At 46.3% G+C, this 27364-nt stretch overlaps 1 protein-coding gene across 3 annotated transcripts; it reads right to left on the bottom strand.

Annotated features, from left to right (window-relative positions):
* Window positions 1-244: 244 nt before the first annotated feature.
* Window positions 245-25532, bottom strand: GFUS (GDP-L-fucose synthase). 3 transcript variants are annotated; one of them, XM_061607090.1, is made up of 12 exons: window positions 25328-25389; window positions 23906-23996; window positions 20575-20731; window positions 19956-20070; window positions 10719-10847; window positions 9446-9519; window positions 7702-7835; window positions 5838-5902; window positions 4559-4625; window positions 4350-4429; window positions 2747-2846; window positions 245-1396 (listed from the first exon to the last, which is right to left on the bottom strand). In XM_061607090.1, the coding sequence occupies exons 3-12, from the start codon at window positions 20718-20720 to the stop codon at window positions 1341-1343; spliced, it is 966 nt and encodes a 321-aa protein (XP_061463074.1). In that variant the 5' UTR covers window positions 20721-20731; window positions 23906-23996; window positions 25328-25389; the 3' UTR covers window positions 245-1340. The 3 variants fall into 3 exon arrangements, with proteins under 3 accessions (XP_061463074.1, XP_061463075.1, XP_061463076.1); XM_061607091.1 differs by having other exon boundaries at window positions 2747-2831; XM_061607092.1 differs by lacking the exon at window positions 23906-23996 and having other exon boundaries at window positions 25328-25532.
* Window positions 25533-27364: the final 1832 nt, after the last annotated feature.

Raw genomic sequence — 27364 nt, 5'->3', positions numbered from 1 at the left:
GAACTTCATTGTTGAATTGTTTCCAAAAGACTGTTTTCAGAAATAGAAGCATCCTGCTAAGTTTATTTATTATTTGATTTATATCCCACCCTTCCTCCCAGCAGGAGCCCAGGGCGACAAACAAAAGCACTAAAAACACTTTAAAACATCTAGGTTGTGTGTAGATAGAACTGTGGTAGAAAATATTAAAACACCTTTGGGTAAGAAAGATGGTTGTTTTCTTGCTGGAGAAGAGCCACAATCGTAAGAAATAACTGATTTATTGAAGAGTTTGATTACAGCGGTGTGTTTCCTTCAGACAGGCCTACCTCAAGTGTAGTGCAGGTCAAAGTGAAATGAGCTACAGCAATCTTTGGAACTGCTACCAAATTAAGGACTCCAGCTGCCTGGGTCATTTGCTAGCTCAGCGTTCACCGGCTAGCTCCCATGTATCTTTCCATAAGGCCTTCTGGAATAAAAACCTTAAGAGGTTAACCTGAATTTTGCCTCTTAAGCTTGTAGGCCAGGGCTCCTCTAGCCACGCAGTTTGAAAACATTCAAAGGTGGCAAATCTAGCAAAACAAAATCCCAAACCCACACTTGTGGGGCACTGAACAACTGAAGCTCCTGTTTTGAAGCTTAGTCAGGCCCATTTGGTCCCTGCAACCTACAATCCTTTTAGTGGGACAGGTTGGAGCTTGAACCCGGGGCCACCTTTATGCAAAGTGTAAGCTCTGTGCCCTCACGTGCAACAGCCTACACAACAGTAATTTTGAAAACTGTCCTGAGTCTCTGAGTATTTAAGGGTTGGATTATAAAGTGAGGGAAGGAGGGCTGAGGTTTGTACCTTCAGGATACCACTTAGATTAAAGAGCTTCCTACAACCACATCAGCTTTTGCTATAAGGAAACATTCTCTTCCCAAAAATGCAAGGTGATATGGGTAAAAAAATGGTACAGTAGTTGCACTTTGCTCCACAAAAGACAACTCCAATGCTATGAAACAAGACAACTAAGAGAAGCTGAGTATTTTCATTTGGAAAGAGCCAGCTAGGCTAAGTGTCTCCCAAGATTTCTCTGTAGGGCAGAGTGCTCAAATCAGCTCTTTAAAACAGGAAAGACACCACCACCACTGCCACCCCATACCAATACTTTCGAGTATTGCTTCATAAAGATTTAACCTGATCCACTTTTTTTTAAAACCATCACCACAGCTTCAGGAAAAAGTGCACCCCCCAAATGCACCCCAAACAGCCCTTTGGTTCTCATTCTTTACTCCAGCAAACGACAACCTGAGTTTGATGCAAAATTGCAGAGAGCAGCCCTGGGCAGTATCTGATCACTCCGATTCCTTTGATTAAATCATTTCCTGGCAATGGCATAGTTGCTGCAGAACCAGTTGCATGTTTCCTTCACAGCTGCAGGAAGAAAAGAGGAAAGGTGACTGGAGCCAATGATATCTAGAATTTTTTTTTGTGGGGGGGGGGGGAGAAAAGAGAAGCACACATCTGCTTTATGATGTCTAAGCTTGTGAACAACTAAGGCACTTCCCAAAAGTTCTTGTGGTGCTACAATGAAGCTCTGGTGTATTATTGTTGGGGTTTGATCCCCCCCCCCGAACTGTGTCCTGCTCTGGGATTGATTTTCATGAAAAGTAGGTTATAAATCTCCTAAATAAATAAAATGCATTCATTCATCCAGGCTGTGTCTGTTTACTGGGGGATGCTTTTACTTGCTTGCTTGTCTATTTTTACTTTTGTAAACTGCCCTAGGGTTTGTAGGAAGGGTGGTATAAAAATTCTTAAATAACTGGGCAATGCCTTAGATTTGTTATGGCGTGAATCAGTTTAATTGAAGGTTATGTGCCCACTCAACTGATTCGATGGGCAGAACTGGGGCTTTCACAAAGGCACGTAATGTCTGTTCCACACTTGTGAGAAACTGATCTTTCAGTGTTGCAGCACCTACGCTCTGGAACTCCGTGTGTTAATATTAGGCAGGTGCCTCCATTGTACTGTTTGATGGCTGCAAAAACTGTTTAGGCAAACCTACCCTATAATTCTATTAGGTACATTTGCTTTTCAGACGGTTGATTTACACCTATTTTGGCAATTATACATCTACTATATCTAAATTGTTTTATTGCTATTTTTAACAAGGATTTTATATCATGTTATATAAGCCACTTAGGGTTTTTTTACCCAGTAGTTTATAAAACTTGTTAAATAAGTGTGTCTTAGCCAGCAGTTTATTTCTTGAGGTAATCAGTAAGAAGGGGCAGCTTGAAGGACATGCGTGGATGTCACCTTGCTGTTCCTACAAGGCTTTAGCAGCCATGTACAACTAAGTGGGTGCGCTAGCAGAAGCCAGTGCAAGGATTTCTGCTAGCACAACAGGATTCTCCCCCCTGCCCTGGTGCACCGTCCCCAAATCTGCTCTGGAGGGTGGGGAAAACCCTCAGAACAATGCACAGGGGGAGGAAAGGGGAGATCATTCGGTTGTTGGTAAGCAGAAATGCTTGTGCTGACTGAATAAACTCTTTAGCGCTACACTTACACCACCCTAGCTCTTTGCTCTTTTGAGTTCAAGCATTACATGTAGCAGGGCTAGAAAAGATCTCAACCATGGAGACTGGTCAGAATAAATGAAGCACTGATCTAACCCCGTACACAGCTGCTCCCATCTCTTTGAACTCATTTTTAATTGCAAATTTATTGGAGAAAGAAGGGGGGTGCGTCTGCGATCAGCGTGAGATTTGCTTTTCTCACCTTGCTCAAACGGTGTAAACTGGAAGTCTGGGAGGTATCTCTTCAGCTTGCTGTTGCTGGCGGTTTTCTTGAACTGTCCATCGGACTTTGTTGTATCGAACTAGGAAAGTGCCCAAGTTAAAGAGAGAAACTGATCTTGCCTAAAATCTATCCCTGCCTGGCCTAATTACTGCATTTGGGGGGGGGGGGGAGGAAGAGAGCAAACGGACCATCCAGACAAGGTTGTTGTTTTTTTTGCAGGTGTATCCTGAAACATGTCATTGATATCATTATAGTGCATTAGTGATGGATTTACACTGGACTGGCAGCACATTCTGCTTCATTAATGCTGCAATGCCTTCTCCAATGTTGCTGCATTATTGGGAGATATGATAGCAGTCTTCAAGTACATGAAAGTTTGCCACACATAAGAGGGCCGGGATCTCTTCTCGATCGTCCCAGAGTGCAGGACACGGAATCATGGGCTCAAGTTGCAGGAAGCCAGATTTTGACTGGACATCAGGAAAAACTTCCCAACTGTTAGAGCCATACGACAATGGAACCAATGACCTAGAGAGGTAGTGGGCTCTCCGACACTGGAGGCATTCAAGAGGCAGCTGGACAGCCATCTGTCGGGAATGCTTTGACTTGGATTCCTGCCTTGAGCAGGGGGTTGGACTTGATGGCCTTATAGGCCCCTTCCAACTCTACTATTCTCTGATTGCCCCATGGAGGAGCACTCTTGCAGCATAGTGCAACAAAGGCAGGGCAAAAACAAAGTGGAACATTTGGGGTATGGAAAGGCAGAGGACTTCAGCCGGAAGCGACAGGACATGCACTGACTGGAAACACAGCAGTATGTCTGCCCTGAAACCTTTGCAGGCACAAAGCAGTATTGTAAGTAGGATCGCGTATAACCGCCCTAATACCATCATGAGCATAAATCGTCATGAATGAATAAAAGAAACATCTGGATGGGAGGATGAATGGAGTGGACAGATGAGCCGTGTGAATGGATTGTTATGTCTGTGTGGGGCGTGGCTCTTGCCCTGTCCACTGTCAGCCCACGGCTCCCGCAGGGCTCCCTACACGGGAATGTAACTCTTGGGCAGAAAACGGTTTCCCACCCCTTGCTCTAAAGGGTAGAACTACACTCAATGTAGGGGGAGGCATGAAGCCGGTCTCCTGCGGTAGTTGCTTTTGAAAAACTGGATAGTGGCTGTGCAAGCTCCTAATTCAGACTGGGACTGGAGGAAGAGTTTTTCAATCCTCTACATCCTTTCCCCAATGAAAATGCCCCTTCTGAAGCAGCAACTTCCCTCATGGGGGAGAAGGAATACAGGAATCACATGGATACCTTTATGTTTTCCCCTGCAGAGCACAAGGCAGCCTTAAGGGAGAGGAGGAGGGAGGAGGCATTTCAGTCTGGAAAACAGTGCACGGGGGTGTGTGTGTGTGTGTATGTGTGGTTGGAGGATCTACAATCTGAATCCACAGCAGCCAGCAGTTTTGCATAAGAAGAGAGAGGGGTGTAAAAAGGGAGCAGCGACAGAGGAAGACGAAGCAGCTGTTGTAGAGCCCTGGATCTATGTTGCGGTGCCTTGGGAAACCATCCAAAAGATACAAGGAGCTCCCCCTTGAAGTCCATGGACCTCACCACGCACTCGGCCGCTTCCCGTATGGAGACTTCGTCGTCTTCTCCAACTAAACAGAAGGAAAGCGCAATGACACACCATGATGGAAAGGAGGCTCAGCCGACGCCACACAGGGCTGGCGCTGGCTGGGGCAATCATACCTCTGGGAGCGGGCCATTTTGTGTGGGGTGGGCCTTACCTGACAAGATGATGGGCTCCACTTCATCGTACTCCCTCAGGACCCAGAGGAATAGCCGTGCCAAGTCCTGCAATTACAAGAAAGCAGATACCCGCCGCCCTCTCTTGCCCTCAAAGAGGTGCAACTCTGTCTGAACCTTGGGAGGAGCTCCCCTACCACCACCACATGGCCCCACGCACAATGCTGCTTGGGCTTTCACAGAATTAAGCCTGTTTACTTTCCTGGTCCCCAGACACTTGCAAACTCACAGGGAACCACCTTACGGCAAGTGGGACCAATGGCAAGTATGCAAGTTGCAGGCAAGTGTTTGAAGACTAGGAAAGTAAACAGGCTTAATGTCTGCACAGACTGGCAGCAGTTCTCTGGGATTTCACGCAACGGGTCTCTCCCAGGCTTACCCGGAGATCCCAGAGGCTAAACGTGGCGCCTTCTGCACCCAAAGCAGGCACTCTGCCACTGAGTTGAGCACCCTCCCCAATTCGCTACCACTTTTCCTTCTTTGCTTTCTAACCATCCCAGCCATTACCCAAACATGCCAGTTTCTGTGAAAATCCCAGCAGCGCATTGTAATCCAAACAAAAAGAATAGCCGCTCAGGCCAGCCCTTTGGTCAGAGCACAGGGAAAGGCAGCAGGCGCGCAGCAGTCACTGCAGGACAAATGTTGCCAGAGGACTCCTGCACAGCTGCAAGGCCAGAACTGGACCCAGGGAAATCCCTTGCGTCTCCCTCCCCACCCCTCTTCCTGACTTAGGCTGCCAAACAGGAGATGGGACTCTTTGTTATTGATACATGAACAGAAAAGTCTAACAGGCACTCTAATGCAGCGAATGGGATGTTGGATTTAGGATAGATATTAGATTATTGTTAATCATTATTATGCTTAAAAGCATTTCATGTACACCATCTTGTTGAAATCCTTACAACAACCCTGTAAAGTGGGTCTCCACACTGCAGAAAGGAGGCTGAGAGAGAAAGGATTTGCCCAAATTTATCCTGTGAATTTGCAGCACAGAAGAGATCTGAATTTAGGACTTCCTCGTTTGGAGTTCAGTCTTGCAGATGCTGTTCCATGCCACACCAGCCTTCAGCACAGGGAACAAAGAGTCCCATCCCCACTCAATGGTGTATCTATCCTACAAAGCTGATAGTCGTTTTACACCACCTGAACCAGCAAGGCTTCCCCTCCAAAATTCTGGAGGCTGTCATTTCATATTTATTCTTTTATTTATGTCCCACTTTTCCTCCAAGGTGGCATGCGCATCTTAGCTATCAAGCTTACCAGAGAGTAAATGAACTGCCTCCTGGGTTTTCCCGTCCCCCAGACAGTGAGAGCTGTGCCATTTCCTACAGGAGGATGTAGAAAATGGACAATTAGAGAACGCCCCCCTCTTCATTCTCACTTCCCTGCCCTACAAGAAGCGGCCAGTTTTTCCGCTCCAGCTACTTCTTGTGTAGGGGTGAACTGATGCTCCACGCTCCCAGACCCCCTTCTCGTGCCCAGGTTCAGCTGCCACACGGCCACGATGCTCTACAATAGGCTTACAGAGTGCCAACACTATGTCAGGGGCTGAAGACCTCCCATGGCATGCTCTAGACCAAGGGTGGGGACCTCAGGCCCAGGGGGTCAATGCAGTCCTCCAAGCCAGTCTATGTGGCCCTCAGGACTGTCCCCAGGTTACACACTTCACTGTTCACTGATGCAGGAAGCCAGATTTCGACTGAACATCAGAAAAAACTTCCTAACTGTTAGAGCCATACGACAATGGAACCAATGACCTGGGGGTGGGGGTGGGCTCTCCAACAATGGAGGCATTCAAGAGGCAGCTGGACAGCCATCTGTCGGGTATGCTTTGATCTGGATTCCTGCCTTGAGCAGGGGATTGGACTTGATGGCCTTGTAGGCCCCTTCCAACTCTACTATTCTGTGATTCCATGCCCTCCTCAAGTACTCCTGCTTGGATGGGATGTGTTTTTGGACAGTAGAATGTTGCCCCTACTGTACAAAGGCTCCACCCATTTTGTTCCTTCTGGCCCTGCCTACTTTTTGCCTCTAGCCACACTCATGACCAGCATGCGGCCCCCGGAAGCTTGCCCAGGAGGGAATGTGGCCCTTGGGGTGGAAAGGTTTGCCATCCCTGCTCTGGACTGCACATGGTATACAAGAAATGGAAACTGGTTTAACCACTGGTGGCTTCCGTGTTGCTGGGGAGGATGAACTTTTAAGAGCGTGCTGTGGGCTGATGTTTAGTGATCCTCAGGCAAATCTTAACTTGGCTCCCCAGAAGAGCCTGTTTGGATTGATAGGGCTCAGCCCTGGACGACGTGCATGTAATTGTTTTCAAAAAGAACGTGCCTCTGGATGTTCAGAGCAGGGGCCTGTAGCCTCTAGGTGTTGCTGGTCTATACCGTCACTGTCCCCGACCACTGGCCACGCTGACTGGAGATGATGGAGCTCCAGAACATCTGGACAGCCAGGGGTTCCCCATCGCGATATAACAAGAGCCCCCCCTTCCCATGTGGAATGACACAGCAGGGATTCTGGACCAGAAAGAGCAACTCTCCAGACTGGGGCCTGAAGAGCTGGGCCTTCGTTAGAAATTAATCAGTGTCACTTGTAGCCTGTCCATAAAACTACAGTTCCCAGAACTACAGTTCCCAGCATTCTCTCTGTGTGTGTCGCTTGAATTAAGGAGCAAAATGTCAGAAATGTCAGAAAGACCTCAATGATATCTAGATGCCGCACAGTGACTGCCCCTCTTTTAGCCAAATCAGTTTTCTAAAAGCAGTAGCTAAGGGTGCTGTCGCAGGGGAGGCAGTGTGGTGCATTGGTTAGTGTGTCAGACTAGGATCTGGGAAGCCAGGGTTCGAATGGCCACTTGGCCCTGAAGCTCATAGCCTAACCCAAAACTCTCTCTTACCACCACCTACCTGCTAGGGTTGTTGTGATATAATGTAACAGGGAGGGGGAGTGGCCCACATGTCACCTTGAGCTGCTTGGAGGAAAGGTGGGGATATAAATGCAATAGCAAATAAAATGTGGGGGGAGAGGCAGGCCCACTCTTTCCTCTGCAATCTGGGCCCTGCTCTCTCCCACGTCAGGCCCCAGCTCAAATGACGGGCTCCTCTTGGCCCCACTCACTCACTCTTGGCCAAGTACACTTTGTGGATGAGGCCTGGCAGAACGTGCCCATCCTCGATGCTGTAGTTGTCGTGAGGCCCAAAGACGTTGGTGGGAATGACGGCGGTGAAGCGGCACCCGTGCTGTTCAAAGTATCCCCTGAGGAAAGAAAGGAGCGCGGGGAAGGAGGCGTTATCTGCTAGCCACGTTGAGAAAGGGCCATTAATTCATTGGATGAGCCCACGATTTGCATGCAAAAGGTCCCGAGTTCAATACCTGGCGCTGCTGGCTAATCAGGCAGGGAGCAGCCCTATACTGTCAGACCATTGGTCCATCTAGCTCAGTATTGCCTACACTGACTGGCAGGGGCTTTCCAGGGTTTCAGGCAGGGGACAATTCCCAGCCGTCCCTGGAGATGCTGGGGGCTGAACCTGGGGACCTTCTGCACACACGGCAGGGGCTCTGCCACCGGACTACGGCCTTAGCCAGCGATTAGAAAATACCCTTTTGCGCTTGAGATTCTAAGGAGATGCTGCCGGTCTGAGGAGGCAGTTCTGGGATCGACGGAAAAATAGCCTGGCCTGGGAGATGACAGCTTCATATGTCCATTGCACAAAGCAGCGCCAGTTTCCTTTCAAGCCAGGCTGGTCTAAGGAACAAGCACACTGACTGCCAGGTGCATTGACTTGCTGATTACATATGCAGGTGGATCTGCAACAAAATGTTGCAGTGAATCCTCACCTGCTGACAGAAGTCCTTCAGTTTCACAGTTTCATTCAGCCACGTCCTTCTCCAGGTTGGATCAGTGCTGGATGGGGCTGATGGGAGTAGCAGTCCAACAACATCTGGAGGGCACCACCTTGGTGAAGGCTGCTCTAAGCAGCTCAAGCAGGCCCTCCCCCTCATATGCCACTTTTTCTTTTGCAACTCACTCTCCACATTCTTTAGCTACGGAGCACGCTCAATCCTCATTGGCTTTTTAAGCGGGATAATGGTGGTGGCATCTATTCTTTTTTTAAAATAGTTTTATACATCTTGAAACCTTAGGTTTCCCCTAAGCATGCTGATTATTTCCCTCTTGTTATTCAGGTGAGCTAAAATGATGAAACTGAGGTTATCATACTTTGAACGCATAATGAGAAGACATGATTCACTAGAAGAGACAATAATGCTGGGGAAAACAGAAGGGAGTAGAAAAAGAGGAAGGCCAAACAAGAGATGGATTGATTCCATAAAGGAAGCCATAGACCTGATCTTACAAGATCTGAACAGGGTGGTTTAGAACTGGTGCTATTGGAGGTCTCTGATTCATAGAGTTGCCATAAGTTGTAATCGACTTGAAGGCACATAAACAACAACAACATCATGTTGTACCTGCAAATTAATGATCTTTGAAGTACAAAAACTTCCTCACTGTTAGAGCGGTACAGCAATGGAACCAATGACCTAGGGAGGTGGTGGGCTCTCCAACACTGGAGGCATTCAAGAGGCAGCTGGACAGGCACCTGCCAGGGATGCTTTCACTTCAATTCCTGCATTGTGCAGAGGGTTGGACTTGATGGCCTTACAGGCCCCTTCCTACTCTGCTGTTCTATGACTCTATGAAGAAAAGCTACTAATCCCGCAGAAACACCAACTCACCCACTAATAAAGTTCTTTAGAAGTTAGTTAACAGCCTGAAGTAGGAAATATTTTGCAGGTGAGAGCGTGGCACTGCTTTGCAGGGAAAGATACAGGGCAGGGCAATGGGAAGAGGAGAGGTGACGTACCTGTTCTGGACATCTATCATCCTCTTTGCATAAGAATACCCAAAGTTGGAGTTGTGAGGTGGACCACTGTGAATCTGGAAGAGAATGCCACACATCAGTTTGGATCAGGGAGTTGGAAACATGGCGGAATCAAAATCAGGACTGAAAAAGCCCCTCCTCACACAACATCCCCTCCCCAAAGGAACCCAGGAAGCTGCCTTATCCTGAGACAGACCATTGGTCCATCTAGCTCAGTACTGCCTACACTGACTGGCAGCAGCTCTCTTGGTTTTCAGACAGGGTTGCCAAGGATTGGGCCTGCATGCAAAGCAGGTGCTCTATTACTGACTTCCAGCCCATCTGTGGGAATTCCTGAGGCCCAGGACTTAGGGTGGGAGGACAGAAAGACCCCTACACACACCCCACCAAATTCACAAGGGAAGAAGTGGAGCGAGAAGTGAACACCAAGGATGGTGCAGATAAAGAGAACGGAATGCAAAGCATTCCAAGGCTGAGAAAAGGGACCTTTAGCAAGCTAAGTCAAAGGCCCTCTAAGGATTTGTAATTGGGTAGATGGAATGTGAGTGATGGAAGGGGGAGTGGCATCACAGCAGCAGGCTCCGCCCCAATCACAGATCAGGGGTGGAGTCTGCTGCCACAATGCCACACCCCCTTGCTTCACACACATTTGTTCCACCCCAAAGTCACATCTTAACAAGGGCTAAAATCTCCTTAATTTCTGCAAATCACAGAATCCAGGTTTGTTTTGAATTTTTTGTGTGGCACAGCAATTTTTTAAAAAATCGTTACTTATCATCACAGTGACATAGAAGCGTTCCTCCGTCCCCATTTTATTCTCACAACAACCCTGTAAGGTAGGCTAGGCTAAGAGACTGATCAGCTTAAAGCCACCCTGTTTGCTCCATAGTTAATAGGGATTTGAACCCAGATCTCCTAGGGCCCAGCCCAGCATTCTAACCACTACACCAAATGAGCTCTATTAAATAAAAGTTAACGCTTATTTTTAGTGCACACACGATCACCAAATGCTCTTGCTGTTCCCCACCACCATCTCAAGTTATGGCTGCCGTTCCCTCGTGTCAAATGGGATGTGCAAGCGATCAACACGGGTCCCAGATTGTTCTCAGCCACTTTCCCTGCAGAGAATCACGTTGTGAACAGTTTACAATGGTGCAGCAAACTGCAATACAAAGTGGCCAGTGACGCTTGCCCTAATCGCATGAGCCCACCTCAAGCATGGCAAAAGGTGCAGGTGGCAGCAGCAGCCCCCTACCATGGTCTCATCGATAGGGTAGGTGGTCTTGTCAGGGAATATGCAAGTGGAGAGGCAGGACACCACTTTTTGAACGCCGGAGTCATACGCCGAGTGCAGGACGTTGTCGTTGATATGCATGTTCCTTCGCTGGGCAGAGAGAAAAGGATGGAAGTTTTAAGGGTCTCCATCATTTTGGGGCCTGGGGGCACATATGGAAATCTAAATAACTATGGGCTCCTACTGGGAGGAAGGGCAGGATATACATCTAATAAACAAACAAACAAGTAATATTTTGGGTGTAACAAAATACCCATTTCACAACAGAAAAACTGTTAATGTGTAAAACCCCTCACCAAACAGGCAAAGTGGCTACACGCCCCACAAAACAATGATCAAAAAAGGAGGAACCCTCCCCAAAAACACGCAAACTACCCCAAATAACAACAAAACCCTATCCTGTACTTTTTAAAAAGATGGAATGGGTAGGGGGTCTTTGTGGGCCATCTGGTGCCCTCGGGCACCACATTGGGGACCCCAGAGTACACAAAACATTTTGGCCAAAGGTACTGTAGTGTATAGCGAGTTTGAAACCACACACCAAACACGACATTGATCTGTTCGAAGTACACTGCAGCTATTTATCCTTTTTCCAAAAAAGGAATTTATGGGTTTTAACGGCACAATTTTGCATTTCAAGGACAATGTCCCTTTCTTGAACAAACAGGAACAACAAACAAAAGGAGCTTTAGAATAACATCGATGGAACTAAAATACAGGAAGATAAAAAAGAAGGTGCCACGGAGATTACAAGACAACAGACGGAGCTACACATCCAAAAGTGGCATTAGCAAGGAAAGCGGAAAAGAGCTTCATATATTCAAAACTAATAAAGAGCAGGAAATTGAGGAAAATCAAGGTGGCTTTCTACATTTCCATTCTGCAGGAACGACTCTTTGTTCAGAAACGAAGCAAATTCTCTAACAAGCCACCTTTATGCCCAGGATTGGATATCACTTTTAGTCAAGTTGCTATTTTTTTGTTCTTGGAAGCAAAATCCTATTCCTTAATATATCATCCCCTGATTGTGAGAGAAGCTGTCAATGGAGGGGTGGCTTCCATTTCAGAGCTGTATGGAATTTGCTTCAAGAAGAATTATTATTAAGCTTCTTCTGATCACAGAACTATTCTATGATCAAGAATTCTACAGCAAGAATTCTACTGCAAAATTGCTTGTGGATCAAAAAGGACATACCGTATTCCTTAATCAGCACAAGTCCCTTAATGATGCGGATCTACCTTACAGGATCACCAATAGCCATGAGGCACTCTGTACACTCAAAAGCACTGCAAAACTGCTCTGTGTCACGGTCAAACACACCCCACAGCTGTCCACAACAACAGCTTCAAAAAAAGGAAATTACTCACCTGGAGCCTGATGGTGATCCCACAAAGTCAGAAATGGGGGGGGGAGTCCTGATTAATATGTCACCCTCCAAACAAGTTCTTTGCTGTATGTTTTGTTATTGCCAGATATGTATAGCTGCAATCCTGTATCCATTCCCTTAAAGGAAGCCACAGACCTGAACTTACAGGATCTGAACAGGGCGGTTCATGACAGATGCTCTTGGAGGTCGCTGATTCACAGGGTCGCCATAAGTCGTAGTCGACTTGAAGGCACATAACAAAGCCCCACTAAACTATGGGATTTACTTCTGAGTAGGCATGTACAGGATTGTGCTGTTTTAAAGTGATTTTATAATATGATTTAAGAGACAGGATTGATATATATTGTAGACCTATAACTGATTTGATCTGTGACAAATGGGAAGTCAATATTTTATTTTATTTTGTTTAATTATTTTTGTTTTGTTTTGTTTTTTGTCTTTGAATGTTTTATGATTTTGTTTTGTATGTTTTATGAAAATTTGAATAAAATTATTGTAAAAAGGATTGTGCTGTTTCCAATATGAAATGGATCCCTACTCAACTCTGAGTCTGGGATAGTGCATGGGTTTCTCCCAAAACGCCTGTCCGGACCTATATAAAACCAGTATGCCAAAGCTACTCTCAATTTGCACAAAAGACGGACTGGAAGGGAAGGGCGAGAGAAAATAAGCTGTGCAGCCTGCTAAAAGGTTATGGCAGAAGGCCATAGCACATGGGAAGAGCATCCCCTTCCTTTGATTGCCGAAGGTCCCAGGTTCAGTCCCCAAAGGCATCTCCAGGTAGGGTTGGGAGAGGCTTCTGCCTGAAACACTGGAGGTCACTGGCGCCTACTGAAGACCTTCTTCTTCCAACAAGCTTTTTTAGTAGAGACCTTATCCCAGTCTGTGTTGGAATTGCTTTTAAGATGTTTGTAAAGCTTTTTTATTTTAATAAGATGTTTTTAAAAGATGTTTTAATATATTTCAAAGTCTGTTTTTATGACGTTTTAGAGCATTTTTATATTTTTTGTTTGCTGCCCTGGGCTCTTTCTGGGAGGAAGGGTGGGATATAAATTTCATAAATAATAATAATAATAAATAAAATAAAACTGAGCTAGATGGGCCATATAAGGTAGCTTCCTGTATTCCCAATGCACAGCAAGCCACAAAGATCTTGCACCCTGGCCTGCCAACTTCTCGCCTTACAAATGCCCAGCAGCAGGTTTGTTACTAGCACCGCCAGGAAAAAGGAGAGGTCCCTGAACAATACTGAGGAGTCACCTGAGGAGGAGCATGGCATGCTGGGATTTGTAGTTTCCTCTGCTGTGTGCAGCTGACCTTTGGGATTAAGAATGACGTGGCCACAGATTTACACTGTCTTGACACACTGCAAATAAACTTTCCTCCAAGAGCAAATATGATGTGTTCTTTCTCTACTACTGAATCTTTTTTGTATCTGAGAGAGAGAGAGAGGGGGGGGGGGAGAGGCATCTGTAGGAAGCAGATGGGGCGCCACCCCTCATCAGGAATAAGGAATGAATCTCCCGCAGCAGTAATAATTTTAAAAACGCTTAAGGGTTGCGCCAAGAAGGTGGCTAGAGGGGGAAAAGAGAGGGGAACTTTTATGGCGCGAAGGAGCATGCTTTCGTTAAAAGCAGCCTTCCCCAAGCTGGTGCCCTCCAAAAATCTGGAGGGGACGTGCTTGGCAAAGGCTGCCGTAGAGATTTGCCATTGACTCTACTTGCTAGCTACCCATTTTCAAAATGCAACACATCATGGTTGTCCCCTAAAGTTGCTAAGTCCCCAAGTTTAAAGAGAAACCAAAGGGAATTCACACAACACACAGACATGTGAAACTCATTGCCAAAAGATGGTGCAATGGCTGTCCCCATCTGCATCATTTTAGCTGCTCTTTTCTGGGGCTTCACGAGCCTTGCTGTATACTTGTCATAATGGTATTATTAATATTAGTTGCTTTTTCCCCAAAATGGAACTCAAAGCGACTTACAAAAAAAAAGTGTGCTCGAAATGGCTTACAACAAAAGCAAAGAACAGTTATAAAAACAATTTCATAATAAAATAATACAACCACAGTAATAAAACAATAAATGTCACAGCAAACACAAAAACCTTTTCAAATCACAATTGCATACAACAGCCTAAAAGTGAGTGCATCACAACCTTCAGACAGTGCTTTATGACAACTGTTGTTATATTTTCCATCTCTGGTTTCCTAACACTTCCTAACGCTGTGTTGGCTTCCCCCTGCCATCTACCCATGAGCAGACAGTTGACTGAAGGCATCAGCTCGGTCTGACAATTGTTTTTTTTTGCATTGTATTGCTAACATGTCACCTCGCTGCTGAAAGAATTGCACTGGCTGCCCATTTGCTACCGGGCCAAGTTCAGGGTTCTAGTTTTGGTGTACAAAGCTTGAGACCAGGATACCTGAAAGACCGTCTTACCCCTTATATACCCAGCCGATCACTGCGCTCTGCAGGTGAGGGCCGCCTGCAGATACCATCTTATCAGGAGGTCCATTTTGCTCAACATAGGAAATGGACCTTTAGTGTGGCAGCACCTACCCTGTGGAATTCCCTCCCCTTGGTCATCTCTGTTATCTTTTCGGCGCCTACTGAAGACCTTCCTCTTTGAACAAGCCTTTTAATTTGAGACGTTATCCCAGTCTGCGTCTGTGTTGGAATTGCTTTTTTATATGTTTTTAAACCTTTTTTAAAAAATGTTTTTTAACCTTTTTTTTTTAAAGATGTCTTCAAAGCTTTTTTTAAAAAAGTATGTTTTTAAAGTTGTTTTGTTTTAATGTATTTTAAAGCCTGTTTTTATGACGTTTTAACGTGTTTTTGGTGCTTTTGTTTGCCACACTGGGCTCCTGCTGGGAGGAAGGGCCGGATATAAATCAAATAATAAATAAATATATAATAGTATTATGTATTAATTCACTGTTATACTTATATCCCACTTTTCCTCCAAACAACTCAAGGTGGCACACATTTATTTATTTAAAATATTTCTCTCCCACCCTTCTACCCTATAATAGGGCAGTCAGGGTGGCTTACAAAAATAAAATCAAACACGTACAATAAAATTGTAAACAGTAAAATCACAAAAACACTGCAATAAATTTAAAATACATAAAATACAATTAAAATACCTAAAATACAACACACACACATACACACACACATACTCTAAAGGGACTACAAAGGTAAAATTTAACATAGAAGGCATAAAATCAGTGTCAGACTCTACCTTCAATCCCTCTCAAAGGCTCTCCGGAACAAGACTGCTTTCAGAAGTCTCCGGAAAACCATCAGGGAGGGAGCAGAGCAGACTTGGTCCTCTCCATCCCCATTTTATCATTACAACCCTGTGAGATAGGTTAGGCTAAGAGACAGCAACCCATTGCCACCCAATGAGCTTCATGGCCAAGTGGGGATTTGAACCCTGGCCTCTCAGATCCCAGCCCAACACTTTAACCACTACACCGCACTGTTTCTACTTCCAGCCAATTCAGTGGTCAGAAATCTGGTTTACATTTCCCCATCTGAGGTTGCAAATGGCACAGTTAGACTGTGCAAGGAGGTGTGCCCGGCACTATCTTGCTCCTGTCGAGGCCCTGGTCACACTGTGGAATATGGAAATGACCCGGGCTATTGACACGATCGCTCCCGCGCGCCCACTCCGCTGTAGAGCTCATACAGCTCCGTGGTATACCCCAGAGCTGAGAGCGATGAAACATGAGAGGAGGAGGCTGGAGTGCAGATGGAGGAAAACTCCCAGTGGATACAGTCATGCCTTGGTAAGTGCCACCAATAAGTTGTATACAAAAGCGGTAAGGACAGCAAAGAAGCTTTATTTTGCTGCCTCTATTAGATCATCCCTATGCCGCCCAGCGGAGCTTTTTAAAGTCGTGCGTGGGCTCTTACACTCTGGCCCCCACGATACTACGGAAACATCGGAAGCCCGCTGCAACGAAATTGCTGGACACTTTCAAGATAAGATCGCATGTATCCGCAGGGATCTTGACTCCGATGTTGCAACAGATGAATCCATTGAAGTGTCCGGAGCACGGCCTTGTCCTTCATTATTGGATGAGTTTCAGTTGGTGCAGCTCGAGGAACTGGACAAGGTGCTTGGAATGGTTCGGGCAACCACGTCTGTTCTGGATCCTTGCCCATCTTGGCTAGTGAAAGCTAGCAGGGCTGGGACCACCGGTTGGGCCAAGAAAGTGGTTAATGCCTCCTTGAGGGAGGGAGTAGTCCCTGGTAGCCTCAAGGAGGCAGTAGTGAGACCTCTTTTAAAGAAACCCTCCTTGGACCCAGATAACTTGAACAACTATAGACCGGTGGCGAATGTCCCTTTTTTGGGCAAGGTTTTGGAACGGGTGGTTGCCGGCCAGCTCCAGGCGCTCTTGGATGAAACCGATTATCTAGATCCGTTTCAATCCGGTTTTAGGCCCGGTTTCGGCACCGAAACAGCCTTGGTCGCCCTGTATGATGACCTTTGTCGGGAGAGGGACAGGGGGAGTGTGACTCTGTTGATTCTCCTTGATCTCTCAGCGGCGTTTGATACCATCGACCATGGTATCCTTCTGGGGAGACTCGCGGAGTTGGGTGTCGGGGGCACTGCTTGGCAGTGGTTCCGCTCCTACTTCGCGGACCGTCACCAGAAGGTAGTGCTTGGGGAACATCACTCGACACCATGGACTCTCCATTGTGGAGTCCCTCAGGGGTCGGTCTTGTCCCCCATGCTTTTCAACATCTACATGCAGCCGCTGGGTGCGGTCATCAGGAGTTTTGGAGTGCGTTGCCATCAATATGCTGATGACACGGAGCTCTATTTCTCCTTTTCATCTTCTTCAGGTGAGTCTGTTGATGTGCTGAACCGTTGCCTGACCGCGATAATGGACTGGATGAGAGCTAATAAACTGAGACTCAATCCAGACAAGACCGAGACACTGCTGGTGAACGCCTTCCCTGCTCAGATGGTGGATGTTCACCCTGTTCTGGATGGGGTTACACTCCCCCTGAAAGAACAGGTATGTAGTTTGGGGGTTCTTTTCAATTCTTCCTTGTCTCTCGAGGCCCAAGTGGCCTTGGTGGCACGGAATGCATTTTACCATCTTCGTCTGGTAGCCCAACTACGCCCCTATCTGGACAGGGATGACCTCGCCTCCGTTGTTCATGCTCTGGTAACTTCAAGATTGGATTACTGTAATGCGCTCTACGTAGGGCTGCCCTTGAAGACAGTTCGGAAGCTTCAGCTGGTGCAGAACGCGGCTGCCAGACTATTGACGAGGACCAGTCGGTCTTCGCATATAACACCTATTCTGGCACGTCTGCACTGGCTCCCTATTTGCTTCCGGGTGAGATTCAAGATGCTGGTTTTGACCTATAAAGCCTTACACGGCGTGGGACCTCAATACCTTGTGGAATGCCTCTCTCGCTATGAACCTACCCGTTCACTTCGTTCAGAATCTAAGGCCCTCCTCCGGGTACCAGCTCATCGGGAAGCCCGGAGGGTGGTTACTAGATCTAGGGCCTTTTCTGTGGTGGCCCCTGAGTTGTGGAACAGCCTCCCCGAAGAGGTACGCCTGGCGCCTACACTTCTATCTTTCCGGCGCCAGGTAAAGACCTTTTTATGCTCCCAGGCATTTTAATCTTTTAATTTTCTTAATCTTTCTACTTTTAACATGTATCCTTCTTAATTTGTGTTGTATTTCGTTTTTGTTGTGCTTTCTGTTGTTTGTTTGTACATGTTTTTGTGATTTTTTACTATGATATATTGTATTTTATCTTGTTTGTTCACCGCCCTGAGAGCTATTCTGCTAAGGTCAGTATATAAATTGAAATAATAAATAAATAAATAAATAAATCTTTATTTTTAAGCCCAGGGCAAAGACTTTCCACTTTACTCAGGCTTTTGGCCCTTAACATGCAGGTTTTCAGGCATCTGTGGCCTCTTTTAGTGGGGCGAGATCTGTAAGACTCACTTTTATCTGTACTGATGTATTTTTTTGTTCTTGCTGGCTGTTTTTGTTTTCACTCGTTTCAATGTAAGTCGCTTTGGGTCATTTTTTGAGGAAAAGGGACTAACAAATATAAATAAATAAATAAGAGCCTCACATCACTTCTTGACAGGCCACGGGAGCTGTGCTTTGGCAATCTGTTCTATTAACTTGGGACAGTCTCGATTCTAGACTATACGAACTTCCAAACGATTTACCATGAACCCACACAAGGAGAACTGCACATGGAAATGGTCAAAGCCTGGCAACTGGTATAGGTTTATTATTAATAATTGTTAAAATAATTGATAATAATAATTACAGCTCAGAGCAGATACCTTTGAAAGTAAGCCAGCCAGTTTTGCTCTAATATTATACCATCCCTGGTCACTTACCCAGACTTCTTTTCTAGCACCCCCCTCTTTGATCTCAAATTGAACTCTCTTTAAGTTCAATTTTTCTATCTTAAAAAATTCAAATTCTATAATAATTAATATTATGGACACATTAAAACACACAGTTTGAGAATGTTCGTACTAAATATGCAGAATTGTACATACTGTCTTGATTTGTTCAGTTTATTCCATGCAGAATTTCAGTTTTCTTGGTGTAGCATTTAAATTAGGGGAAAAGCATATGGGATATAATGCAGACCCTATTCAACCCCATAAATACAGGAGAGGGAGACATGCAGACGGTCTGAATTGTACTGCATGCCTGTATCACAGGCCCACCTTGCACAGAGTCTTCATTAAATATTTTTACTTACATACTCTCAAACCTCTAACTTTTGTGGGTTTCAGAAGAGATGAATAGCTGAAATCTGCATTATTTGGTATTGATTTGTATAGGACAGCATATTATTAGTACTATTTATACATTTATGAACTGCCTTTAACATATGGCAATGTAATTTACAAAAATGTCATAAAAACAGCTAAAAATAGTTTTTAAAACAGCACAAAAAACAACCGAAGGTAAGTTTTAAAACAATATAAAATGAACCTCCTAAAGCAGGAGAGACCTTTTCATCCAGTTGGAAAAGCCCGTCAAAACAAAAATGTCTTCAGCTGTTTCCAGAAAGTGCAGATTGTGGGCTCCTGTCGCATCTCAACGGGGATGCTGCTCCACAGACCAGGGGCTCCCAACTAAAAGCCCTGCTCTGAGTTGCTCTGAAGCGGACTTCTGATATTTTGGAGACTTGGAGGAGAAACTCTCCAGGGGAACTCATTGACGCTACTGTGCATATAAAGGAAAAGGCTGGGTCTCAAGTCTCTCAGCTGTGTAGGGCTTTATATGTTAGCACCCAAACATTGAACTTGGTCTAGTAGCAGACTGGACATCAGTGCAAATCCTGAAGACAAGGTGTTATATGACTATGACCTGATTTTGGGGCTGAGGGGAAGAAACCTGGTTCCCTCAGGACAATGTGCCACCCTGCTTTACCTACCAAGGAAGAACACAATGCAAGAGGGCCTTTTCAGTTGTGGCTCCCCATCCGTGGAATATGCTCCCCAGTGAGGTCTGCCTGGCACCTTCATTGACATCTTTTCAGCACCAGGTAAAGATGTACCTTTTCTCCCAGGCATGTGATAGACTGAGATGTTTTGTTTTAATATGCTGCCAAATCTTCCTGTGGCTGCACGGGGGTGCTATTGCTATTGTTTTGTGGTTGCTTTTTGTTATTCTTTTAGAGTGTGTTTTATTTGTTTTTATTTTAACGTTGTGTAAGTTGCTTGGGGACCTTCATGTATCAAGCAACTAATCTAATAAACAATCATCATCATCTTCCAGCAGCCTTACCCAGAAATCCAAGTTATACTTGATGTTCCTGAAGAGGCCACCCACCATGGCTGCCAAGTGAATGACATGGGTAGGCCGGTGTTTCTCAAAGAGGGCCCTCGTTGCTGCAGCATCCCTAAAAGGAAAGAGAGAAGCTGAAGTTGGAGAAGGACAAATCATTCCCACAGGCAAACCACACCACTCCAGGCGGTCCAGCAAGCCTTGTGTAGATGCACCTGGCCTCCCTAATCGCTCAGCCTCAGGGCAGCTTCGAAGTAAGCCTTAAGAAAATATTGAGAGACAAAAAGGCACACTCAAGACTTCAAATGTCTGTCCAGCAACTTTCTCTACACTACCACAGATGGAGGGGGGGGGACTGTTAGGAGGGCTGGGTAGGGCTGATGAGAATTTGGAGTCCAGGTCGGCGAAGTTTGCTCTGTCTGTTAATGGTTATTTTTGATAATTCCACATTCTATTTTTATATTTTATCATGAGGCCTTTTGACTGGATTAATAAACTGAATGACTGACTGAACTGGGTAACTCTGCACTTGTCCACTTGGCTGGACTCTCCTGTGTGTGGCCATTTTTCATGAACGCTACCAGAGTTTACTTAAGCCCCAGCAGGAGATCTCACTCACGTTAAGTCGGCATCTTTGGAGGACGCGAAGATCCACTCCTCATCCGGCCGCCGCTCCCCATCGTCTACCACCTTCTCAATGGCCTTCCCAACTAGCCCTGAGCCGCCAGTCACCAAGATGCACTTTTGTCCCCTTGGCTCAGCCATGCCGACAAGTTCTGTAGGGTAGAATGTGGAAAAGGGGGGTTAAGCACTGTTCTTCAGCCATGGGTCCCCAGATTACCTAGGGAGGTGGTGGGTTCTCCATCACTGGAGGCCTTCAAGAGGCAGCTGCACAGCCACCTGTCAGGGATGCTTTAGGATGGATTCCTGCACTGACCAAGGGGCTGGACTCGATGACCTTACAGGCCCCTTCCACCTCTACTACTCTATGTTTATAAGATGCTGTTGACTTCAACTCCCATCATCCTTAGTCATTGTCTAAGCTGGCTGGATGGGAGTTGTAGTCCAATTACATCTGGGGACTTAAGTTGAATAACAGTGGGTTAAAGCATTAATCAGATTTCCTTAACACATAGCACAGGGGGCGGGAACCTCAGGTCAGCGGGATGGTGGAATGTGGTCCTCCAGGCCTGCCTATCTGGCCCTTAGAATGCTCCCTAGGCTATGCCTGTCTCTGCTTCACCCTGAGTGTTTGTACCTGGCTGGAATGTGTTCCTGAAATTTCAATAACAATTCTTGCTTGTCTGTATAGAGAGAGGTGCATGATGAAACCAGCCTAATGTACAACAGCAAAATGTGCATTTGTTGCTCCACCCACTTCTGTCTCTGGCCCCACCCACCAGTGGCTTGTGGTTCTCAAAGAGTTGGCCAGAAAGGAATGTGAGCCTTGGGCTGAAAGAGGCTCCTCGCCTTTGATGTGAAATTTATATAGTACATTTCCAGGTGTTTAAAAAAGCACTTCACATCCCTTGTCTCAACAACTCCTACAACAGTCCTGCAAGGTAGGCCTGTGTTATCATTCCCGATTGGAAAAAAGGGAGCCAAAGTAATTTGGGTGGTCCGTGAACATTGCTATTTTCAACTGGGATTCAAGGGGATCACTGTCCCCAAAGAAGACTCTTTTGGGGGTGTTAACACTAAGAGGTTTGCTACTGTTGTGCCACTGAGACCATCCCTGGACACGCCTCACCACTAGACAGTTCAGGTACTTTAGGTGGCTGTTAGGAAGACCCATCTCTAGTTTTTAGCACCCTAGTTACCCCTCTGCTGGTTCTCGCATTATATGAGTCCTCCTGGGCAGAAAGAGTAGGCCAGAGTGCCCTTTTCAAAGGCAACTTTCCCTTCCTGAATGCAAGAGAATTTGGGTCACTCTTCCCACCAACTTTTCTGCCCAAGAGGACCAGTGTTGTTCTAGAGTCCAACTTGAAAGGTAACCAGGATATTTTATTGCATTCTTATCCCGGACGACCTCCAAGGCAGTTCCCCTCCCTTCCCCCATTTTATTCTCACAACAACCCTTTGAGGTAAAGCTACTGGCTGACCCAAAGTCACCCAGGGATCTGCATGGCTGAACAGGGGATTTGCACCTGGTCCTCCTAGTCCAATACACTTTCCCCCTACGCCCCCCTTCAACGTGCATGGTGTTTGAGGAGCCTTCGCCACCCTGGTGCCCTCCAGCTGTTTTGAACTACAACTCCCATCATCCCTGCGGAGGCCAGGGCTGATGGGAGCTGTAGTTCAAAACAGCAGAAGGGCATCAAGTTGGCGAAGGCTGTGCTTGAGAGAGTTCAAGAGGCTAGGACTGTGGTCACCAGGGATGTAGTCGTCCGGAGGCTCAGGGGGTCTTAGACCCTTTACTTTTTTAGGAGCAGAGTCCCTAGGGCCACATTCACACTGTACATTTATTCCACTATTATTCCATTTTAAACCGTCATGGTTTCCCCCAAAGAATTCTGGGAAGTGTGCTTTGTGAAGGATACTGAGAGTTGTTAGGAAAGCCATAGTCCCCTCACAGGCTGGCAATTCCCAGAGTTCTCTGGGGATAAGGACCGACTGTTAAACTACTTGGGGAATTGTAGCTGTTGTGAGGAGAATAGGGGTCTCCAGCAACTCTCAGCACCCTTCACAAACTACACTTCCCAGGATTCTTTGGGGGGAACCATGATTGTTTAAAGCGGAATAATAGTGGAATAAATGTACAGAGTGAATGTGGCCTATTTCTCCAGCATCCTACAAGCTAATCAGTATGAAAGTGGAGTGTGTTACCCGCTGAGAAGAGTCTTCTAACATGCTTCCTTGCCCTTTCCTGCTGATTGGAGACAGTTGGAGTGAAAGGAGGTAAGTCAACCGCTGGGAAGACTCTTCTCAGTGGCTAACACACTCATCTTTCCTGCTTATCGGCTCCTAGGGATGTTGTGGGAGAAGGCATTGACAAAGTGGAAGATATAGGGCAGATCCCTGAACCTGAACTAACATTTGCAGGAAGGGATTCTGAGGAACTGAGACAAATAGTGGTAACGAGAGAGGAAGTTCTAAGCTTAATGGACAATATAAAAACTGACAAATCACCGGGCCCGGATGGCATCCACCCGAGAGTTCTCAAAGAACTCAAAGGTGAAATTGCTGATCTGCTAACTAAAATATGTAACTTGTCCCTTGGGTCCTCCTCCGTGCCTGAGGACTGGAAAGTGGCAAATGTAACGCCAATCTTGAAAAAGGGATCCAGAGGGGATCCCGGAAATGACAGGCCAGTTAGCTTAACTTCTGTCCCTGGAAAACTGGTAGAAAGTATTATTAAAGCTACATTAACTAAGCACATAGAAGAACAAGCCTTGCTGAAGCAGAGCCAGCATGGCTTCTGCAAGGGAAAGTCCTGTCTCAGTAACCTATTAGAATTCTTTGAGAGTGTCAACAAGCATATAGATAGAGGTGATCCAGTGGACATAGTGTACTTAGACTTTCAAAAAGCGTTTGACAAGGTACCTCACCAAAGGCTTCTGAGGAAGCTTAGCAGTCATGGAATAAGAGGAGAGGTCCTCTTGTGGATAAGGAATTGGTTAAGAAGCAGAAAGCAGAGAGTAGGAATAAACGGACAGTTCTCCCAATGGAGGGCTGTAGAAAGTGGAGTCCCTCAAGGATCGGTATTGGGACCTGTACTTTTCAACTTGTTCATTAATGACCTAGAATTAGGAGTGAGCAGTGAAGTGGCCAAGTTTGCTGACCACACTAAATTGTTCAGGGTTGTTAAAACAAAAAGGGATTGCGAAGAGCTCCAAAAAGACCTCTCCAAACTGAGTGAATGGGCGGAAAAATGGCAAATGCAATTCAATATAAACAAGTGTAAAATTATGCATATTGGAGCAAAAAAGCTGAATTTCACATATACGCACATGGGGTCTGAACTGGCGGTGACCGACCAGGAGAGAGACCTCGGAGTTGTAGTGGACAGCACGATGAAAATGTCGACCCAGTGTGCGGCAGCTGTGAAAAAGGCAAATTCCATGCTAGCAATAATTAGGAAAGGTATTGAAAATAAAACAGCCGATATCATAATGCCGTTGTATAAATCTATGGTGCGGCCACATTTGGAATACTGTGTACAGTTCTGGTCGCCTCATCTCAAAAAGGATATGATAGAGTTGGAAAAGGTTCAGAAGAGGGCAACCAGAATGATCAAGGGGATGGAGCGACTCCCTTACGAGGAAAGGATGCAGCATTTGGGGCTTTTTAGTTTAGAGAAAAGGCGGGTCAGAGGAGACATGATAGAAGTGTATAAAATTATGCATGGCATTGAGAAAGTGGATAGAGAAAAGTTCTTCTCCCTCTCTCATCATACTAGAACTCGGGGACATTCAAAGAAGCTGAATGTTGGAAGATTCAGGACAGACAAAAGGAAGTACTTCTTTACTCAGTGCATAGTTAAACTATGGAATTTGCTCCCACCAGATGCAGTAATGGCCACCAGCTTGGACGGCTTTAAAAGAAGATTAGACAGATTCATGGAGGACAGGGCTATCAATGGCTACTAGCCATGATGGCTGTGCTCTGCCACCCTAGTCAGAGGCAGCATGCTTCTGAAAACCAGTTGCCGGAAGCCTCAGGAGGGGAGAGTGTTCTTGCACTCGGGTCCTGCTTGCGGGCTTCCCCCAGGCACCTGGTTGGCCACTGTGAGAACAGGATGCTGGACTAGATGGGCCACTGGCCTGATCCAGCAGGCTCTTCTTATGTTCTTAAAGATCTCATTCTCAACCCTGTAGCAAAAAAGGGGGGGAGGGGGCATGGCTGCGACTAACATGAAGGGACTCTGCACTTCTGCATTTGCCGCTATGCTACTGGTGGGCACCCCATACATTTAAAGCACATCTTCCTCCCTGCTCCAAAATCCTGGACACTGCAGGTTGGCAACTGTAGCTCTGGGGAGAGGGAGGGTAAGCTGCCGTTCGCAGGAATTTGGGGGGGGGGGTGAGAATGCGCTTTATCTGCGGGTGTCTAGGCTGCCTGGGTCTCTAGCCCCGAGGAGGGCGCAATTAAACGTGGACAGCGGAAACGGGGGCCAAGGGGAATTATGACGCGTTCATTTCGACGAGCCACACTTCGGCTTGGTTGCAAGGAAGGAAGACCCCTTACCCTACCCACCGCACCTGGGGCGCCCGCGCGGACGGAGGTAGCGAGGACACGTCGATCCACGCGCGGCCAAGGAGAAAAGCGACCTCTCTGGAGAAGAGGGGGCCGCACAGGGCCCTCCCTCCGGGCCGCCCATGCCTCCCTTGCGCGCCCCGCGCCCCCTTCCCTTCCCGGGGAGGTTGAGGTACCTTTGCAAGGCAGATCCGGCACGGCCCCAGCGTCTCGCCGCCGCCACCAATGCCGCCGCCAACTCCTGCGCGGCGCTTCCTGCAGACGCGGCAGCCCTGCCCAGGCTGGGCACTCCCTCCCCGGCACGGCGGCTCCCTGGGAAATGGAGTCCGGGAGCCGGAGCCTACCGCCGGGATGGGACGGCTCTCCTTCCTGCCTACCTGCTTTCCTTTCGCTTAACTGCGCTGCAAATGTTGCGTTTGCTTCCCAATGATAAAACTAGGTTTGTTTGGGGTTTTTTTGGAAGTATGTTAAAATACAGATACTGAAATTAACCCGTGGAAGGTTAGGTCGCAGGTCGCAGTCCAGCACCGTAACCACTACACTACACTGGCACTCTCTGAGATATTGCACTGCCCTACAAAGTTGTCAAAATGCAAACACAATTTGGGTTGGTCTTTCACAGTCCAATCCACTTCCTGTGTAGCTTAGAAAAATTTGGTAACATGTGCCTCTGAGCATTAGGCAAGCCCAGCAGCTGGGAGACTGGCTTTTAGAACGCTGACAGTCGATTCTTACTGAGCATGCCTGATATCATTGAGTTCAATGTAAAATTTCTTAAATTAATTAAAAATCAGCCAGGCATATTTTTAACTTTTAACTTGCAGAAGATGAAGATCAGGGCATGGGGCAAGGTCAGTAATAGGATTACAGGTACGCTGTGAACACCTTTTAATTTATTTCAACAAATTATGAGAATTCTGACCAAAAAAATCCAAAAGGGTTTTTTCTGTCTCTCTTTTTACACTTTGAACTCTTGATTCTCTCTGACTGTTTTGTGTATTGCCATGAAAATATAGAGGGTTGTTAAGCAAGCATTTCTGAGTTCAGGACTATACATTTTGTAAGGTTTTGTGTTGAAATGAGCTTATGGGAAGCATCAGAATGGCATGGGGGGTATTTTCAATTTAACATTGCAGAATGAGAAAAATCCATGCTGGCGATAGTGTACGGCCACTCTTGTGGCTGTGTAATAGGGAAAGCACGGTGGCCTGCCACCAGGGTGGCTCTCCAACCCCTCTTCTCCTCTTTCAAGATTTGTTTATTTTAAACATTTGTTCCACCTCTCTTCATTGTTAGAAACAATCCCAGCACATGACCCATTTTAAAACACAACACTGAAAATAAAACACAAACGCATGTCACTCAGAATTGCAACAACCAATAAACAGCCTTGGGGCTGATGGGAGCTGCAGTCCAAAAGACATGGAGGGCACCAGGCTGGCTGCACTGCACCATACCAGCTTTTTCAAGGGATACTCATGTAGCAGCACACCTCAATTAAGGCCATCCCCACCCCGCCTCCCAGCAGCACTTTTCCATTTCATGGATGTTTCGTTTATTTATTTATTTGTGTTTGTCTTCCTCTTTACAGCCTCTTCCCTCAAAGCATCTTAGATTTTAAAGCCCTTAAAAGAAAATGAAACCAGATGAAACACAAAATACAACACATGGTTAAAAACAAAAGACAGCCATGAAAGCAGCAGTTCTGACAAGGCAGCCCTCCACCTGCTAAAATGCCAGAGAATCCGACAAGAAATCCTCCTGTCCAGGAGGTTTGACATCCATCCTTCTAAACATCCAGAAAAACCTGGTCGGGGTAGTCGCATCCAGGACCTCTTCCATTAAAAAAGCCCTTGAGGTTACACAGCTTAGGGCTGTATATATAGTTCTTTTCAGCAACCAGTCCTCAGAGCAGTTTACATGCAGTACAATTCACGAATAGGCAAAAAAACCCTTGCGGTTTAAGAACGTGCCTATAGCCAACAGATATTTCTATCAAACTTTAAAAAGCAGGGAAATTGGGCTGCTATAGTGAATGTACCAGGGGAGCAGGAGACCTGACCTCCTCTCTGAGCTCATACTGCCTTACAAATCTGTCAAAATGCAAACACAATTTGGTTTGGTCTTTCACAGTCCAATCCACTTCCTGTGTAGCTTGGAAGAATTTGGTAACATGTGCCTCTGAGCAGAGCTTGGAAAAGTTACTTTTTTGA

Source organism: Rhineura floridana, chromosome 1 (assembly GCF_030035675.1).
Source record: "Rhineura floridana isolate rRhiFlo1 chromosome 1, rRhiFlo1.hap2, whole genome shotgun sequence".
In the NCBI taxonomy this organism is placed as follows: Eukaryota; Metazoa; Chordata; class Lepidosauria; order Squamata; family Rhineuridae; genus Rhineura; species Rhineura floridana.
The sequence above is the reverse complement of the archived record's forward strand: the minus strand, read 5'-3'. Positions and strand labels throughout refer to the sequence as shown.

Coding starts and splice junctions, on each gene's coding strand:
- GFUS (XM_061607092.1), bottom strand. CDS start 20,720: ATGGCTGAGCCAAGGGGACAAAAGTGCATCTTGGTGACTGGCGGCTCA. Junction 5,903..7,701: donor CAAAGTGTACTTGGCCAAGA/GTGAGTGAGTGG, acceptor ATCCTCCTGTAG/GAAATGGCACAGCTCTCACT. Junction 4,430..4,558: donor GGAGCCCATCATCTTGTCAG/GTAAGGCCCACC, acceptor CCTTCTGTTTAG/TTGGAGAAGACGACGAAGTC.